The 19284-nt window shown below is 40.9% G+C and overlaps 3 protein-coding genes across 4 annotated transcripts; 2 read left to right on the top strand and 1 right to left on the bottom strand.

Moving 5' to 3' along the window:
* The first annotated feature begins 119 nt into the window (after window positions 1-119).
* gga3b (golgi associated, gamma adaptin ear containing, ARF binding protein 3b) lies at window positions 120-6996 on the top strand. The gene is made up of 17 exons (XM_058048916.1): window positions 120-164; window positions 429-513; window positions 583-658; window positions 724-822; window positions 2200-2323; window positions 2385-2488; window positions 2633-2713; window positions 2787-2924; window positions 2993-3074; window positions 3200-3319; window positions 3403-3642; window positions 3710-3795; window positions 3855-3967; window positions 5486-5751; window positions 5832-6001; window positions 6101-6211; window positions 6283-6996. Exons 1-17 carry the CDS (start codon window positions 125-127, stop codon window positions 6391-6393), a joined length of 2046 nt encoding a protein of 681 aa, XP_057904899.1. The 5' UTR covers window positions 120-124; the 3' UTR covers window positions 6394-6996.
* A 321-nt stretch (window positions 6997-7317) lies between these two features.
* nup85 (nucleoporin 85) lies at window positions 7318-15185 on the bottom strand. Of its 2 annotated transcripts, none has more exons than XM_058049860.1 (19): window positions 14624-15185; window positions 13736-13826; window positions 13499-13655; window positions 13349-13419; window positions 13216-13259; window positions 13059-13128; window positions 12466-12587; window positions 12260-12394; window positions 11704-11826; window positions 10371-10502; window positions 10174-10280; window positions 10028-10111; window positions 9883-9948; window positions 9251-9402; window positions 9054-9171; window positions 8863-8963; window positions 8503-8654; window positions 8256-8360; window positions 7318-7527 (listed from the first exon to the last, which is right to left on the bottom strand). In XM_058049860.1, exons 1-19 carry the CDS (start codon window positions 14654-14656, stop codon window positions 7432-7434), a joined length of 1959 nt encoding a protein of 652 aa, XP_057905843.1. In that variant the 5' UTR covers window positions 14657-15185; the 3' UTR covers window positions 7318-7431. The 2 variants fall into 2 exon arrangements, with proteins under 2 accessions (XP_057905843.1, XP_057905842.1); XM_058049859.1 differs by having other exon boundaries at window positions 7318-7530; window positions 14624-15183.
* A 142-nt stretch (window positions 15186-15327) lies between these two features.
* On the top strand, window positions 15328-18803 carry LOC131103525 (small ubiquitin-related modifier 2-like). The gene is made up of 4 exons (XM_058049861.1): window positions 15328-15464; window positions 16629-16760; window positions 17361-17432; window positions 18053-18803. Exons 1-4 carry the CDS (start codon window positions 15444-15446, stop codon window positions 18113-18115), a joined length of 288 nt encoding a protein of 95 aa, XP_057905844.1. The 5' UTR covers window positions 15328-15443; the 3' UTR covers window positions 18116-18803.
* The last annotated feature ends 481 nt before the right edge of the window (window positions 18804-19284 follow it).

Genomic DNA, 19284 nt, shown 5'->3' with positions numbered 1-19284 from the left:
GCTGATTTAAATTTAATAAGTTTCACTGTGTGTTATTGAATGTGTTGTTGAATTTTATAGTATTTTGCTCGTAATCGCGCTAATTTCATACTCTCGTTCATAAACACGCGATACTTCCATTGCTATGGCGTACCAGGAAGGGGAGACGCTTGAGTCCTGGCTCAGTGAGTGATTATTGCATTTTTTGTGAATTAAAAGAAACTAGTAACTATACAAAAATACCATATCGGGTTACGTGTCAGTTAATTATTTCGTGCTGTAGCTGGTAACTGCTTTTAGTCACTTTATTCCCGTAGTCTAGTATGTGCATCACTTCACATTCAGCAAGGTGGAGGTCTTTAAATGCTGTGTGCTCTTTATTGACATCAGTAAAATAAACAATTTGATTACCTTGATTGATTTTAATTGTGTGAAAATATGTTTGTCAGATAGAGCCACCCATCAATGTAACAGACAAGAGGACTGGGAGTACATCATGGGCTTCTGTGATCAAATCAATAAGGAACTTGAAGGGTATGTCCAACATTTCCACCCCGAGTTGATATTTTAAAAGTTTATTATTTGGACTGTTTCTTCCTGCAGCCCTCAGATTGCAATACCACTGCTTGTCCACAAAATCCACTCACCACAGGAATGGGAAGCTCTTCAGGCTCTTACAGTAAGAGAACATGGAAAAAGAGGCAATCATGTTTAAACGTTAAAATACTTTTATTTGGTGGATAGGTCTTGGAGGCCTGCATGAAGAACTGTGGGAGGAGGTTTCATAACGAGGTTGGAAAATACAGATTTTTAAATGAGCTCATAAAAGTCGTATCTCCAAAGGTGAGTTTTTTTTTTTTTACTTTAAGCAGTGTATTTCCTTAAATAGTGACTGAGATAGCTTTATTTACAAACTACCGACCTAGGAAGTAATTATTCCATACTTGTTTAATCACTGTCATTTATGAGAGACGCACATGAGGGCAAATTAGCAATTAAAAAATATATAGTGTAATGGTAATGGTTTAATTTCATTTGAACATGCATCAGATTACAATTGAATGCATCACATAATCAGTTCACAGTTCCACATGTCCAAAAGGAGTAGGAAGAAGCAAAGCTTATTAAATCCTACCCCTCCATCTGGTACTTTTACAATCAGTAACTGTTGCATTTGTTCACTTCCTGCTTTCCTAAGATATTTTTTTGTATTTTTATTTTTTAGTTTTTGTCACGTACCGAAGTACTAGGTGATATGACCATACAATGACATAATGGGTACCATAGTAACTGTCAATATACAGTAAACCTCGGATATATCAGATTCAATTGTTCCCACTGGTTTTGTCCGATATAAGCGAAATCCATTATATGCGTATACCGGAAAATGTCCGTTTTACGCATATATCGGATTTATATCCGGTATATGTGTAAATCGGATTTTATCCGTTATAAAAAGGCACTTCCTTGACTATGTTTCCAATGTACCTGGACTGGGCAATGAAAAGAGACGTAAGGTAATGAAAATTTAACTTTATTGGACTCTGAGGATAACAAATTGTTAATTAAGCTAGGCCCTGTTACGCCCGTCAGGCCTACGTTATTTCCAATAGTGAGGTTAAGATCTCATTCACTGCTGTGCTAGTATTATTGACGTCACTCACTTTTATATTTGTCCTAAATCTGGAGCCAGGAGAAAGACAATAGCCAGTGACATCAACAAGATTAGCATAACGATGCGGCCATCCGATATATGCGAGGGAAATTTAATGGAAATGCATTGGAACGGGACTGGAGATTTTGTCCGAAATAGGCGAAATCCGTTATAAAAAATCTGATATATGCAATGAATTTTTATTGGAAATGCATTACAGAAAAATCGGTTCTTTTTTATCTGTCCGTTGTGAGCGAATTTCCGATATATCCGAGGTTTACTGTAGTGATATGTATCGGTTCCTATTATCAAAAGGATGTTTTTTGGAATGTTCTGCCCTTGCTAGGTTTATGTTGTTGTTGATATAGCTAAATAATGTGAGTACAGCGCACATCTTTAATATTATATATATATATATATATATTTATTTAATATTAAGTTGTAACAGTTAAGGCTGTGAGACCATGCTGAATTGAACTGTTTCATATTAGAGCTTATATAACAGTATAACATATAATAGTCATTATATTAGTTTATATGTCTGAATGCATGTTGTTGATTTCCAGTACATGGGCGACAGTGCTCCGGAGAAGGTGAAGACAAAGATTGTCGAGATGCTGTACAGCTGGACTGTTGCTTTCCCCAATGAGCCCAAGATCAACGAAGCCTACGAGACGCTAAGAAGACAAGGTTTGTGTCTGCGGTTTGTCTTTCATTTTTATCAATAACTTGACAACACTGTTCTCAAAAGGGCTGGTGGCACGTGACCCAGAGTTACCTCTAGACCGGACTTTGATACCCTCTCCTCCTGCACGGCCCAAACACCCAGTATTTGACAACGAGGACATGGGGAAGGTGAGGATATCAGCTTTTTAACGTTATCGAAATGCAGTTGGAAGGATGGAAGTGTAGCTTTTTTTTTGCCGTGTAGAACCAGTTCTCCAACATACAATATGTAAACATTGTTCCTTTTAACGTCTAATGTGTGTGTTTGCATAGCTTCTTGCTGAGCTTCTCCGCAGCAAAAATCCAGAAGACCTCCAAGAGGCCAACAGGTTGATTAAAAATATGGTTAAAGAGGTAAGACATTAAATACGGCGTCTCTGAGTGAGTTAACCTCTTGACTGGTACTGTAATAAAATGTTTTTGCCAGGATGATGTACGGGTGCAGAAGGTGACAAAGCGTGTCAACACACTGGAGGAGGTGAACATCAATGTCAAGCTGCTCTCCGAGATGCTCTCCCATTACGATAAAAACACCTCGTCTGAATCCGACAAGGAGATTATTAAGGTTTGTGCAAAACAAACATAAAATGGCGTTTAAAACACTTTTTCAAGCTTTTTCCTTTCCTGCTGTAGGAACTCTACGAACGCTGTGACAAGCTGAGGCGGGCTGCTTTTAAAATGGCCACCGAGGCTGAGGACAACGACACCAGTTTAGGTTTGTTAATTTTTTTGTTTTTTTTAATGAGCTCATGTCAACGTGTCATGCAATGAATACAAGCGCTCCTCCTGCCAGTTATGATAATTGCTGCAGTCTTTTGTGTGTTTGCTTTGTTTATTCAGGTGACATCCTGCAGGCTAGTGATGACCTCTCCAGGGTCATCAACTCCTACAAGAAGGTAGTGGAGGGGCTGCCTATCAACGGCGACAGCGAGGAGGCTCGCGGCGGCCACGACCAGAGCGGTCAGATATTTGTCGAACATAACCACGATAGATTTTTAGCAAATGCGTCATCTTTGTGTCTTTTTTTTGTGCATATTCCACAGAAACAACCGACACCCTGATCGACCTGGCTGGCCCCGACACTCCCAGCCCTCCTCAACCCGCTCCCCCTCCTCCACCAATGGGCTCCATTCCTCTCGCAGATCATTTGTCAGACCCCTCCATCCCTGCTCTGCCCCCTCCTCCAAAGCTGAGCTCGCTGGGCGGCAGCCCGAGTCACCCCCTGCTGGAGACCACCCCGTCTAAGGCGCTCTCACTTCTTGATAATGAGCTGCTGTCTCTAGGTAGGTACGTCCTCAATGTAAACAATACTCACAGTAACACCCTAACAGGCGTACATACGTCTTGCAGGACTCAGTGATGACCCTCCCCACTCTCTGAGCAGCCAATCCAAACCACAGCTCAATGAAGCGTCCAATCAGTGGAGCTCCTTGCAGGTAAAAAATCTTCAAACACACATTGTTTTGCATGTAAAGACTTCTCATTGGCTACACAGGCCCCACCTTTGGATGTGCTTGGGAGTGCAGCCTTGCCCCATGCAGAACCAGCCATGACGTCACTCCAGAACCTTCAGGACCTGGCCATGATGGGATTTGCTGATAACAAGAGGTGCCAACACGTAGTGTCAAATAGAAATATTTATGATACCTGAGTTAGCTGAGGCTGCACGGTGATCGAGTGGTTAGCGCGCAGGCCTCACAGCTAGGAGACCCGAGTTAAATTCCATCCTCTGCCATCTCTGTGTGGAGTTTGCATGTTCTCCCCGTGCATGCGTGGGTTTTCTCCGGGTACTCCGGTTTCCTCCCACATTCCAAAAACATGCTAGGTTAATTGGTGACTCCAAATTGTCCATAGGTATGAATGTGAGTGTGAATGGTTGTTTGTCTATATGTGCCCTGTGATTGGCTGGCGACCAGTCCAGGGTGTACCCCGCCTCTCGCCCGAAGACAGCTGGGATAGGCTCCAGCATAACCACGACCCGAGGATAAGCTGATTAAATATATTAAATTATTCTAATTAGGGATGTCCGATATTGGCTTTTTTGCTGAAAAACAATATTATCCAAATCTCAATTTCCAACACTGATATCAGCTGACACCGAAACCGATATACGAATTATTATATATACCGTATTTTCTGGACTATAAGTCGCTCCGGAGTATAAGTCACACAAGTCATATTTTTTGTGGGTAATTTATTTTCCAAACTACTTGACCAAAACAGACATTACGTCCTCTTGGTAGGCAGGTTCTAACAATAAAAGAATAAAGAACAGGGTGAATAGGTGTAAGATATGCTAGCACAATGGTTATTCAGTCACACAAAAAATAAACATGAACAGAAAAGGTGTCCAGTATTTATGTAACATAAATAGTATTTTCATTTATAAGTCGCTCTGGAGTGTAAGTCGCAGGAACAGCCAATCTATGAAAAAAAAAGTGTGACTTATAGTCCGGAAAATACAATATTTGTGTTTGTGGTACAAAATGTGGGGTGTTTTTGTAAATCTGATGTATTATATCTCATAATGGTGTGATCCTAATTATTATTGTCTTATATTTGAAAATATTTCAGTGTCCAAGTACTGAGAAAATTTCGCATTTAAAAAAAAAAATGTAGTAAAAGGTAACCCTGCATCTCATGCATCGGATCTCAGAATGTTGTGGTTGGTGTTAAAATAAAGCACACCCCACGCCCAAAATTGTATTTAATAATTATGTATATTAACTCATTCAATCCCAGACATTTTTCAAAAGACAACCCCTTCTGATCTTTGATGGCACAAAGACTAGACTCACGTCTTTCATCTGAAGAAAAAAGTTTGTTTCGGCTTTTTTCCATTCTTTAGTAAATAGCAGTAGAACATAAGTAAGTTTCAGGAAAATACCAGTTCCTGACTAAAAAATATTTTGTGAAAACATACATTTCAAGCATTTTTTTTGTTGCTTTTGAACAGCTCAAATATCTCATAGGTATACCACAACATAACACAAAGATGGTTTGTTTTATTTACAAATACATCACAATTTTCAAATTTGGAACTGAATTCTGAACTGAAAGCCAAAATCTTATCAAATGCACTTTTGCTACCTTATGAAATTGTCAGCCGATATTATGTTTTTCCAGTCACTTGACGTTGGGCAGCAGTTTTGGAATGCCAGCAGTAGCTCCTCCCCCCATGCCTGTCCAGAGCTCCCACTCCTCAGCCTCTCTCCTCAAGGGAATGATGCCTGCTTCCCCTGCCCTGACCCAGACCATGACCTCCGCCCCGGGCAGCCCACTTTTCCGCTCCCTCTCCCCATCCCACCCTCCGCTCATCATGGGAAGCCCGGCCAGAGCTGCAGAGATCTCCCTAAGCAACGTGCACGTCCCCCTGGAGGCCATCAGACCAAGTAAGTGGAGGGGGTGGAGGAGGGATTGACTGGTTGTCATGTCTGCTGGCTCCTGATTGGCTGTGTCCTTCCTGTTCTAGGTAAAGTGCTGCCAGTCACCGCCTACGATAAGGACGGTGTTCGGGTTCTGCTCAACTTTGCGTCCGACTCTCCCCCTGGCAGACCTGACGTGTTGGTGATGGTGGTGTCCATGCTCAACACGGCGCCCCTCCCTGTTTACGGTGTAGTACTGCAAGCCGCGGTACCAAAGGTAGAGAGACGCCATTGTGGCAATGTTTTGCATATATCTGCCAGTTTTTATGACAAGAATAAAGAACTTTGCCGTGACTTCCTCTTCCTCTTATACTAGTCAATGAAGGTGAAGCTGCAACCTCCATCTGGGACAGAACTGGCCCCGTTCAACCCCATCCTGCCCCCAGCTTCCATTACCCAGGTCATGTTACTGGCCAATCCAACAAAGGCAGGTGACATTCACTCGTCTGTCACTCAAAACACGATACTAATCACACCGCTCATCATGCCATTCCGCAGGAGAAGGTGCGCCTACGTTACAAGCTGGCTTTCACGCTTGGAGATCGTCTCTGTAACGAGGTCGGAGAGGTCGACCAGTTCCCCCCACCTGAGGCGTGGGGTCACCTATAGTGGTGTGAAACCCCTTACTCCTCCTTCCCATCCCAAAAAAGGACATTCCCACTTCCAAAAATGCAACATCTCATCCTGTTTTTTGTTGCAGGTTGTTAAATAGTTGTTATTGAGAGTGTATGCTGCAGGTAGCTAGCAAACACTGGAGATGAGGACAGTCATATTTAATATAAATATTGTCCTTTTTTATCCACATGACAGCACAACAGAAAAGGTCATTGTCATGTTTTAATGTATTTTATTTAGCATTTTATTTGTATTTATTTACAAAGAATATGTTGTATATTTGCTCTACAAATAGGCACTTTAAACCTGAGTCACAATGAACATGAACTTAGTTATTAAATACATATCATTGTTAGTATTGGGGGTGTGTTTTGTTTTATTGTTAACTAACACTGAACCTTGACAATGTGAAATCAAATATCCAGACTTCGGTTAAATAGTCAATAGCGACAAACATGTTGGGTCCTTAACTCATTTGCATATGAGTGTGAAGTGTACATAAAATATGTATGTATTGTTTGTGGATACAGTATGTGATATGAAGATGTGTACATTTGTACATTCTGTTTGATTGCTGCATGAAATAAAACCATGGCTATGGCTACCATAAACATGGCTATCATTTTTGCTTTCCATGACAGTTGAGCTTCCAGTGTGTGGCTTTCACTCACAGGTAATGAGCTTGTGGTGTATGAACTGAGTTAAATATTTCAATGTTTGGTTATATTGTATATTTCATATGTGTATAGGTAGCGCTAATATTTAACACCAGTAATGCTTGAAGCGGAGTGTTGGAATCATTCATTTACGTTCGTTTGAGGATCGAGGGTGGAATTGAACTCAGGTCTCCTAGCTGTGAGGCTTGTGCTAACCACTCTTTCGCCATGCAGCCCGTGTGTTGGAATTAATGACAACATATTTACAAACATGTATTTATTTTTTAACAGACAGATTTTTTCATTACAAAATACTTGAAACCAGTTTATAAACTGTATCGGAAATGCATCAAAGAGCTTTGTTGTGTACGATGGTTCATGATTCAATTGTGCCTTCATTGACGATAGCCTTCGCTAGGTTCCTAGCGAAGGCGAGCCTCAGGAGCTCCACTTTGGTCATCTCGATGTCTTCCTCCTCAAAAGAACAAATACACGGAAATTAGGGCTTGAAACCTTTAGTTTCATGGTAACTTCCGTTGGAGTTATCATGTTGGGATTAGTGTAGTTTGCAACGTTGCTGTAAGTCATGGCTCCCATCCTTTATGAACACCAAACTTCCACAACATCATCCTGAAACTCTTATTTCATTCTGCCAGTCAGCGGACTGGCCATGGCAACTTGGAATCCAAATGTATTCCTTTCTCATTGCCCAACACTAGTTAGCGGCCTTTTAGCTTGTTAAATATGGAAACAGTTGTAAGGTGTTGATCTCACTGCCACATTGCGTCTTTGGCAACAATTGTAAAGTAACTTGTAAAGTATGCATTTCAAATACTTTTATGCATGGAAAACTATAAAAATATATTTTGTGTTCATTTGGGTTTGGTTGGAGTACATATGGGTTAGAGTCGGACCTTCTGGAATGGGTTGATAACCGTTTTCTTAGCTAATATAACTATTCTCACTAGAGATGTCCGATAATTATTAGTACCGATAATATTGGTATCAGATTATTTCCTGATCATGAAAACCGATATTTAAAAAAATGCTGTATACAACATATATGTGTTCATGATGATATGCCATGTTACACATATCGGCATCAAAAACTGAGATTTGGACAATATTGGCAATATTAATATCGTTTTTTGGCAAAAAAGCCAATATTTCACAATATTGCAACTTCATAGAAATTCCTACCTGTGTGGGAGTTGCGCTAACAGCGGAAGATGCGGTATTCAAGGAGGATGTGAGTTCCTCCAAACAGAAGATGAGCTCGTAGGTTTGCTCTGATGTGAAGATGACCTTAAAAAAAACACATAGCAACAATCATAACCATGTATTGACAGGAGTGACACCGCTTCTCACATCACTGGAGTGTGATTTAATCCAAATGTGATGTACAACTATGATTTCTATGTGGGGGAACTAAAGAATACACACTGACCTTTTCCTGCTCCAGCAGTGGCAGGGCGTCAGTCAGGAGGGTCATCCAGAAGTTTCTGGGGGCGATTTTAGCAGTAATAAGCGATAGGAGTAGTTTTGCCGCCTCCCTGAAGCACTTTTTGCCGTACAACTTGTGGAACTCACAGTACTTCCCTGGGGAAAACAAATAACACATTAAACATGAATCGTACAGAGATTTCAACCAGGAGGAAGGAGAGCTTTGGTGCGCTTTTTTGTGTGTTAATAATGGCAACCAGTGTTTCATTCCATTTAGTAGTGACATAGGTTCAAGCCTCAAAGCATCCTACTGTGCCTATGGTTGACAGCATACAGTAGCTTTCAAGTGTATGTGTGTGCATACCGAGGAACGTGAGCCTGTCACTGAGCAGCATCGCCGGGCCTAAATTGTCTATGAGGTCCAGATCAGTAAAGATTCCTTTAGCGCAGTAATCCTGCAAGAATCTGACACAAACAAACACGATTGAGAAGGAAATACTTGCATAGTGACGGCATACACATCTGGTTATATGGTTGAGGGGGTGGGGGACAAACCTCTCCGAAATCAAGGTAGCAAAGGCAGCGTCTTTGGCTCGGATGCTCCAGGAAAGAGCAGAACCCAGTCTGTTGTTCCTTAAAGCCCGCATCGCCATGATCTTACAAATACTCCGCACTGGATAAACACCAAAAATCCTTCATTTTAAGTTGAGTTTTTTTTTTTAAAGGACTGAGTAAAAGTCGAAACATGCTACCTTGCTCAGACATCTGCCTTTTCTCACAGATCCTTAGCACCTTGAGGGCTTTGCGCTCTGTGTGTAAAGGGATGCGCTCCATCTGCAGTTCCAGGTAGACACGGCCAAATTCTGGGCAGTGGTCGAAGTAGTCCACGGACAGCTGCCACAGACTTGGAACAAAAACACACCCTGGTTAAGACTCAGAGACTGTCCTGTCTTCTTCTTTCTCTATGGGCTTTTCCCTTCAGGGGTCGCCACAGCAAATCAATGTCCTCCATCCAACCCTGTCTTCTGCATCTGTCTCTCTCACACCAACTACCCTCATGTCCTCCTTCACTACATCCATGAACCTCCTCTTTGGTCTTCCTCTACGCCTCCTACCTGGCAGCTCTAAACGCATCATCCTTCTACCAATATATTCACTATCTCTCCTCCCAAGGCCTCTAACATGTAATGTCCCTCTGATGTACTCCTTCCTGATCCTATCCATCCTGGTCACTCCCAATGAGAACCTCAGCATCCTCTTCTCTGCTACCTCCAGTTCAGCTTCCTGTCTTTTCTTCAGCGGCACTGTCTCTAGACCAAATAACATTGATGGTCTCACCACAGTTTTTGTCTGTCCTATGAGCAATCATAATAATAATCAATACCTGTGATGAGTGAAGAGACTTGATGCATATTCTAGCAGCAGAAACTCTCTCAAGTTGGAGCCAAAGCTGAACAGACAAAAGAATAATCATGTATGCATACAAAAGGGGTGTTTTCTCCTACTATGACAATAAAAAATCTCCTTACTGTAAATTGTGAGACTGGAGGAGCTGACAGTGATCGAGAAGGTCTGTCAGATGGGCCACAAACCACCAGTTGTTGAGAGCAATGCTGAGGGGACACATCGGGTATTTACCACATGGAAATCAGGGATGGATGTGAAGCTGCGTTACCTGCAGTCCTTGATAACCTGATGGATATCAAACTCAAAGGCAGCTAGTAAGATACTGTCCAGGGCCTCTGGCACACTCCTGGGGTCCAGAAACATGGTCATGCACGACTGTAGAAAGCATCACAGAAACAAAGACATTAAAACAACGGCAGTGTAGCATCAACAGCAAATGGCGTTGCAGCAAGGAAGGTGGAGTACCTGAGCATAGAAATGCAACTCTGTGGGTTTGACAGTAGGGTGGCAATAGAGCAGTCTGGTCACCAGGAAGTGGTACCAGGTGCTTAGCAGTTCTTTGTGCTCCAACAAAGTGTCTTCATCTCCCACAAGGATCTAAAATTCCATGGAATCAATGTTTAAAATGACCTTAACCTAAGAAACAGTATCAAAAACTGACTGACAGGAGTGTCACTCCTAATGGAGACACGACATTTGTGAACTACTTGAGGTACCTTGTGTTGTGTACGTCAGTGATTTTCAACGACTGTGCCGCGGCACACTAGTGTACCTTGAGAAACCGTCAGGTGTGCTGTGAGGAATTATCCAATATCACTTTTTATAATTAACATTTATTAATCATCATTTTCAAATATTATGTCAATAGTATACATGGACCCAAATATTCCAATTGCATTTGGTTTATTTGCTCAAACGGAAAAAATTGAACAGGGATGGAATATTCCTTTAACCAATCCGATTGAGGTATCTTGTACCCGCTCAGACGGAAAGTTGTCAGGGTGCGTTCTTCTTTGTGGTGTTTTTCTTCTTCTGTTGTTTATTGGCGGTTGGCAAGCAGCTTTCGTATGCATTAGCGCCATCTGTGAAATAGAATCTAAACCCTTCTATACTTTATTCACAAGTGCAGTTTTATTAAAAAAGAAAATATATATCTATATAAAACATGTCCTGAGTTTAATTATAAAATATTAGCAAGATTGAATTTGATCTTTTCCTGTTTAAATTGATCCCGGGTGCGTTCTTTCAGCGCAGGCTCAGATATGACGTAACACGCAGATCCAGATGTTCTTCAGTTTTAAAAATGGAGGCCAGCAATCGGCACTGGACTAAGCAAAGTTTGTTTTTGATTCAAACTAAATTTCAAGACTGGATGAAGGAAAAACTGGCAATACGGAGTTATTCCAACAAGTGAAAGAATAACTTGCGGAAGCCGGTATCACGTGATGTTGATGTTTATGTTTTACTGTGCATGCCCTATTGACTATTCTGGTTGATTTCACGGCGCATGTAGACAAGAGATTGGAATATTCCTTTCTATGGATACCATTGTTTCCCAAAAGGTCATTCGGAAAGAGAAAAACTCGGCATGTAAAAACGTGGCTACTGTAATATTGGTCCGTGTGGCGACACCTACCTTGTTCCTCTGATAGACTTATTGATGCACGTGTGAGGTCGTGGTCATAGTGGTGTGCCACAAGATTTTTCCAATGTAAAAAAACGTGCCGTGGCTCAAAAAAGGTTGAAAAACACTGGTGTACATGTTCCCTGAGAGGAGTAGATGCTATGGATGACAAACCTTGCATATGACTTCCAGGTGCTGGTTGCTGGCAAATGAGTTGTCCTGAAGGCAGCGGTCCACCTCCTCATGCCAGTGTCTCCACTTCACGTCAAACTCTGCCAGTGTTTGAGTGTCAATAGGCTGAAGGCAGAGCAAAGAGGATTTTATTTCAACTATAGAGGCCTTCATTTTTGAGGAACCACAGTACAATATCTGTATACAGTAGAGGAGAGGTGTCCAAAGAACAACAAGGGGAACATTTGCAGCCTGCGGCTTGTTTTTTATTGCCCCACTACAAAAAGCAGCATGAGTAAAAGGTGTAATGTAATAATAAAAAGCTGAATTGTTGGCACAAGCCATTAAAGGGGACCTATTATGCTAATTTTTCTGCCCTTTGTATTGAGTTGTGGACTCCTATAGAGCAGCCACAAACGATAACCCGCACAGAAAGCCATCTAGAGCTTCAAGAATCTGCACCTATTCCAACTGTATTTCCTTGGTCTGTATAATTATTTACACCTTAAAAGGAAAAAAAATAAAAGAAACCCACAAAAAGTGCAGACAATGATCTTACATTGTAGAAGGGCATCTTGCTCAGTAGGTTGTCCATCAGCTTGAACATATCCCTGGCAGCAGGCTGGTGGGTGGCCTGTTTCACCAGCAAATGACGGACTTCTTCCAAGCGACCCTGCAGCACATAGCTCACAACCTGCACAGTAAATACTGTCATTAGCCCAACTGCCTGTATAATGTGTGCACCTGATGATGTGATTCACCTACCACATCCCAGTAGTCACGGTGCTCAGCAGGGCTCTCGCTTTGCAGCACGTGTCTTGCCTTCTCATCCACGTCGGCCTTATGCAGCCTTACCCAATCCAGCAGGTGGAGCAACAGGGAGCCCGCTACGAACAAAGACAAAGGTTTCATTGCAAACTAGGGATGTTGCAATTAACCGCAGTAGAACTCCCCATTCTTAATTACCATTTGAAATTAACATTATCAGAAAATCGTGACTGATAACCATACTTGGATGAATTCACAGACACTGCTTATTTCCTGAAAAAACAGCTATTAGTTATGTTGTGTATTTGTCCCAAAGCACAAACTCTAATGTACACCATAGCGCTTGCTGTCCAAAATGGCTAGTATATATATATATATTTTTTTTAATACAACCTGGTTAGACTTCAGTGTGTGGAACATTTTCAGCATATTCAACAATACTGTGATAATCATGACAACGGTGGTAATTTTGGTCACAAAATTGTGATATGATGTTTTGCAATCATTACATTGTTTTTTGTTTTTTTACAAACAAAGAAAATATAAATATAAATAATATAAATAAATAATGAATACAAACAGGAACCAACCGGGAGCTGCATCAATGAAGAGCACTTCGCAAAGATTCCAGATCAGTTCTATAGCCAAAAGGATTGACACCTGTCAAAATAGAACAGGTATGGTTACCTCTAAATAGTGTGCACTCGGTTCCGATAAAACTGTTCAGAATGTAATGTTAATACAAACCTGGTTTCCATACTGCATGCCCGCCGCTGAGTCTTCAGTATTAACTAACGGAAGAATATAACAAATAACTACGATTACCTCTGATATCCTCACATCAAAAATGAATTGTAGATGTGTTGAACAAAATACTGACCTGCAATTTGCTGAAGCTCTTCAATAGAGGCCCGTATTATAGATCGATAGTTTTTACTAATGCTGACAAAACTAAGGGGTTAAAGAAAAAATTGTTAAGCAATGTTATGAAAAGTTCAAATGACTTTGGACTGATCAAACAGTAACTTACTGGGGTTTCTTGTTCTTGTTGGGTATGTCTTCTTGAATGGTCTGGAGGCCAACAAAGATGTAGTGCGACTCGTTGAAGAGTTTGCGTAAAATGGGGGAATAGATGTCCTCGTCTTTCCTGACCTCATGAATGAAGGAGGTACACGACCCTGAGGTACCTAAGCACAAGCCGATTGGAGATAAACACCGGATACAAACATGTAGGCTGCCACGTGTTATTAGCCACACGCATACGCACCTGAAGGTTTATAAAGGGTCTCATACACAAGGATATCTCCTGGACCCCAAGCATAACCCAGATGTTTTTCATGACTGACTGCGGGAATATTCTGTATGGAAAAACAGCAAGAAAGGTCATAACAAAATCCTACACCATTAAGTAGCAATGTTGGCAATGAAAACATCTGACAGTGAGTCCATTAAAAGTGCATTTTTTTCATATGATATCGAGTGTATTTTCATTTGTATACATGTTTGTTAGCTGGATTACTTCTTCATCTTCCATTTCATACCGTATGTATATTTTAGTTAGTTAGTTTGGACCATTGAGTCAATTCGTGCTTGGAAAATTTAGTACAACTTAAAGCCTTCCACGTTTATGAACCAGAGCTACATGAACCATATAAACCGTAGATGGTAGATTAGTTTACTTTAATATCAATATGCAGACGAAATGTCATTTAAATTGAATTGGTCGTTTTGGGGTTTTTTGCCCGGAATGTCATGTTTGCATTGTGGTTAGCACGGGGCGAAAAATGGGGACCAAGGACACTATTTTCCCATATAAAATCTGCTCTAACTTCTTTAATACTTGGGGGAGAGAAGTGAATGAGGTATGAAATAAAAATTCAAGTCATGCTTTATCAAATTTTCGTAACATTGCTACGCTAAGTACAGTAAGTGATTACACATTCCACAATTTCCACCTTTAACATAACACAAGTATTTGTCTGATACACTGACATGTAAACAATTTTATATTTAAATCAATGTAGCGTCGACTTGTTTCTTTTTTTTTTTAAATAACATGCTATATCTACTTTGTTGTGTGATGCCATTGAGTGGAGACACATCTTGCTTGTCGGCGACCATAATGAGAGGAAACTTAGCAAAAGGCGTCACTTACGGTAATTGTTGGGTCTACGTCGATCTCCTCCATCAGGGAATGATATCACCACAATACAATAAAATATGAAAATACGGAATAAAGTGGATACAGCCGTCACGCCATGAAAGTCTCAGCCCGCCAGCCATTCAGTGATAGGCCCCCGCGATGCGGGCTCATGACGTCACGATCGAGCTGCCCATTCTCTTGCCTGTTTTTTCCATCTACAGCCTTCTTGTTTTTACTACATTTTACCTTTTAAGACATTAAATGACAAAAGTACCAACAGATAATCGGTACAGGTCATGCCTAAGGGAAATGGGGCCCTTTTTTGTTGTAAATTGAAGTAATAAACTGCAATTGTAGTATTTGTCCTGCTTTTTGACTGCTCATTCGTGCTCAGGGACGTTTTATTTTCTGTTCGGAGTACAGGATTTCAAGGCAATGTGGGCTACAAAATGAAGAAAATTAGATCGTCTTATGGGGTTAACAGTGGGAAAATCTAAATGTATCACTATTGAAAGTTAGTAGTCGGTTTTATGTGTAAGTTTTGTTGTGATACAGTTATTGTAATCTTCGAAGCCAACAAAATGGAAAACAACGACATGCGCGTTCACGTGGTGCCTCGATGCCTCTGTAACGCGCATCCATTTTCTCCCGCCCATACCCCGACTGGTTTCCGCCCTCGTGACTGCTTGTAGCCAATTGAAGCCTGCTGCACCGTGCGCGCACCGTCGCGTGACCGCGCACGTCGGGTTTGGAAACTTTTAGCGGGAACGAGCACGTGCGCGCACACGTATTCTTTGTGTGGCAAGCGTAGAGAAGCGCCAAAAGAGTGACCATGGCTGATGAAAAACCTAAGGTGAGTGACACAGCACAGCGTTTAAATACGAGCGTATTCCGTAAAAAACGTGCCGTTTAAGCTGATATAAAACGTATATTTTAACAGACTCTTGTGTAATATTTTCCAAGTTGCAAGCTACAACTACTACTCCTACTTTGCTAGACCGGAAGGCTTGTGAACGCGCATTGACGGGCGCGCAGCAGCTTGCCTTTTCTGCATGAGCACACGCAGCCAACCAGCTGGTGTCACCCTCAGTGTATGTCTCCTTTCACCGATGATACCACTGCAGTCGGACCATCCTTTCACTTGTGGGCTCAAATGCTCTATAAATACTCTATTTCACATTCGACACACGGCACTCTTGTGGATTTTGAATGTGCGTGTCGTTAATAATGCAATATCAGTCACTTTGTGCCTGTAATGTATGTCAACGTTTCCATTGAGATAAGTATACGCATGATTTTGTTTACACAAGCTTTTCAATTGTATATATATTATTTCACTGAGTACTGTGCCACGCGTCTAACTTGAATATATTAAACAGCTGTTACAAAATATTAAATGCAAAGAATGGATAACAACAGCATCTGTGAGCAACTTGAGTTAAAGCATTCATTCATTCATTTTTTTCCTCACGAGGGTCGCGGGGGGTGCTGGAGCCTATCCCAGCTGTCTTTGGGCGAGAGGCGGGGTACACCCGGGACTGGTCGCCAGCCAATCACAGGGCACATATAGACAAACAACCATTCACACTCACATTCATACCTATGGACAATTTGGAGTCACCAATTAACCTAGCATGTTTTTGGAATGTGGGAGGAAACCGGAGTACCCGGAGAAAACCCACGCATGCACGGGGAGAACTCCACACAGAGATGTCCGAGGGTGGAATTGAACCCTGGTCTCCTAGCTGTGAGGTCTGCGCGCTAACCACTCGTCCACCGTGCCGCCCTGAGTTAAAGCAGAGGTTCCCAATTTGATTCTATCAAGCCCCCTCTGAGGGGGTTTGCGCCCCCTATTGAGAAACTGATAATATGTCAAATAATCTCAACCATCGCTTTAAATGCTGAGAATGGGTACTGAAGATATGGTACAACAACGGCATCTGTGAGCAACTTGATTTAAGTTCCCTGCATGCTTGTGTTGACAGTGTTATGTGTTTTTTCTGTGCCTTTCATACAGGAGGCAGTAAAGACTGAATGTAGTGAACACATCAACCTGAAGGTAGCAGGCCAGGATGGATCTGTTGTGCAATTCAAGATTAAAAGACACACAACACTCGTCAAACTCATGAGGGCCTACTGCGAGAGACAGGTAATCATAACAGTAAATGTAGGGGCGCTATTGTAAAAATAACACAATTGAAGTAGGAATAGCTGAATTACGAATCAAATGTTGCTAGTATTATACCAGTAATGTGAGCATTGGGATGACTAGATATTGTTTTTTTTTGTTGGAAACTTCCTGTAAAAAGCTTATGATAAAATCTTCCATGGTTTCCTTCACCCTGTCAGTGCATAGTACTCCTCTCAGTTTCTCATTGGCTGTTTTTTCAGTGACCGTTCATGCATCACTGGTCGAACTAGACTGCCAACTAGACCATTCAACGTTTGCATTTTCCCTACTACTAAACTGCTGATTACATCAATACAAATAAGAACTATGACTGTTTCCATTTGTACAATTTCGTTTTTTCAAACACTGAATGTTATTTCATCATTTTGTGTGTCCTGTAAATAATAACACAAAATCCTGTAAATCAGGTTTGTTGTTTCCTTGAGTAATGGTTTTCTATCTGTTGAGTGGGAAACGGTGGCGTTTCATTTGGAAATCATTATCCAAACTGCTTGATGTTAGAGCTTATCATTATTTTCCTTATGCAAAAGTCTGATAACTGTGTATGTGTCCTTCCAGGGATTGTCCATGAGGCAAATCCGGTTCAGATTTGATGGACAGCCAATAAATGAATCAGACACACCATCGCAGGTAAGTGATATAATACAGTGCACCGTGATGTGTGTCATGTCCAAGTGATTAGCCATCCATCCATCCATTTTCTATGTCACTTATCCATTGCAGCGTTTGTGTCATGTCTCAGTCAAGGGTTGTTCCGTTCATTTCATGCATTCTTTGCCACGTCTCTTCATGGGCATGCTTTACTGAGAAAGTCTTTACGACATGTTATGCTCATCACAACATTACAAATTTTAATTATGGTACAGGCAGTATTTGTACTTTTACTCAACTTTTTAATAGAGCTGCAACAATGAATCGATTAATTGATTGTTAATCGATTACCCAATTAATTAACAACTACTTTGGTAATCGATCAATCGTTTTTTGGTTTAACTATTTAAATAGCCTCAGATTTCAGCATCTCTAATGTGAATATTTTCTACTTAGTCACCCATGAAATTAAACCCATAGGCATCAGTTTGAAGGCTGCTGCCTTCACTTCAACAGATCCTGATGGAAAAATGTGACTATTTGCAAGCTCAAATGGTCATATTTGTGCCACTTTTTGTAGTATCATTAATTGTTAACTCCAGCTTTTGTTATTGCATATATAATTGCAAAGTTCTGATTATTTTTGTGTCTTCTAACAGCTGGAAATGGAAGACGAAGACACAATTGATGTCTTCCAACAGCAGACGGGAGGAGTGATTTAATCATGCAGCCCCACATGTCACCTTTTCCTCTTTTATCAACAGAATCGGCTAGCCTTGGTACAAACAGCAGATGACGATTTACATCTTGCCCCTGTTGGGGTTTAAATGACTCTGCTGTACAGTATTTTCAAATCGTGGCCTTGTCACGTCTGTTTCTGTACATAAAAAACCAACCCAGATTGCTCTCTGTTTCGGTTTTTCTTGGTTCTTTTTGTGTTCTGCTTAAATTGGACTGGCTCTCAAATGTTACTTATTGTGAGTTTTCAGACAGCAGCTGGCTGAATTAAAAGCTTTCCTAGTGTTATACAAATTAAGTCTAAAAAGTGTGTTATTACAAGCTGGCTGTCATGTTCACGTTGCCCAAAGAATGCGGTCACAGGGGGCCAAACCACCTTCAAAATTGATCTGTGTGATAACATCACAGTGTGTGCTGCACTGTAGTGTTGTCCACTTGTGATCAGACCACATGGAACACGCCAATAAGGTTCAGGCTTCAAATCAATTGAACACTGTTGAAATGGCCTTGAAATCATTTGCAGAATAAATAGATATTATGCATTGTAATGGCTTTGATTCATCCATTTGGCAGATCAAGGATCATATTTTGGGAAGGATGAGAATATGTTGCCATCACATAGTCTGTATTGTACCTGTTGAAATAAATCTATTGTTCTTTTTCCTAAATTAATTGCGTTTGTGATGCTTTCTGGTGTGATTTTCTTGCATATTTGTCAGATGATGCAACATACAGGGTTTGTTTCAAACATTGCTTTTACATTAAGGTACTGTACATCACATGTTTACACTTACCATTCAGCATGGCCGAAAAGGAATAGTCAGACCCATTATCCATGTCTTTAATCTTATATCCATTTTCTGATATGAAAAGAAAATAATGTGTAATAGTAGTGTTATGAGTAAAGGGGGCTCACAGCAGGTAGCTCACAACCAGATTTAGTTTATTCTGTAATATAAAAGAATAGATACAGGAGTCAAAACTGACAAACATTGCATAATGAAGTGATAGCTTATTCAGATATGAAAAGAATTGAGTGAAAACTGACAGAAACATTGCATAATGAATACATAAACAGAATGTATTTAAATAAGAAATTAATGTATTCAGGATAAATGATATGATACCAAGTGGTAACGTTGTTTGATTTTCT

This window comes from Doryrhamphus excisus, chromosome 15, assembly GCF_030265055.1.
Source record: "Doryrhamphus excisus isolate RoL2022-K1 chromosome 15, RoL_Dexc_1.0, whole genome shotgun sequence".
NCBI lineage: Eukaryota > Metazoa > Chordata > Actinopteri > Syngnathiformes > Syngnathidae > Doryrhamphus > Doryrhamphus excisus.
This window is presented reverse-complemented; position numbering and strand designations above follow the sequence as displayed.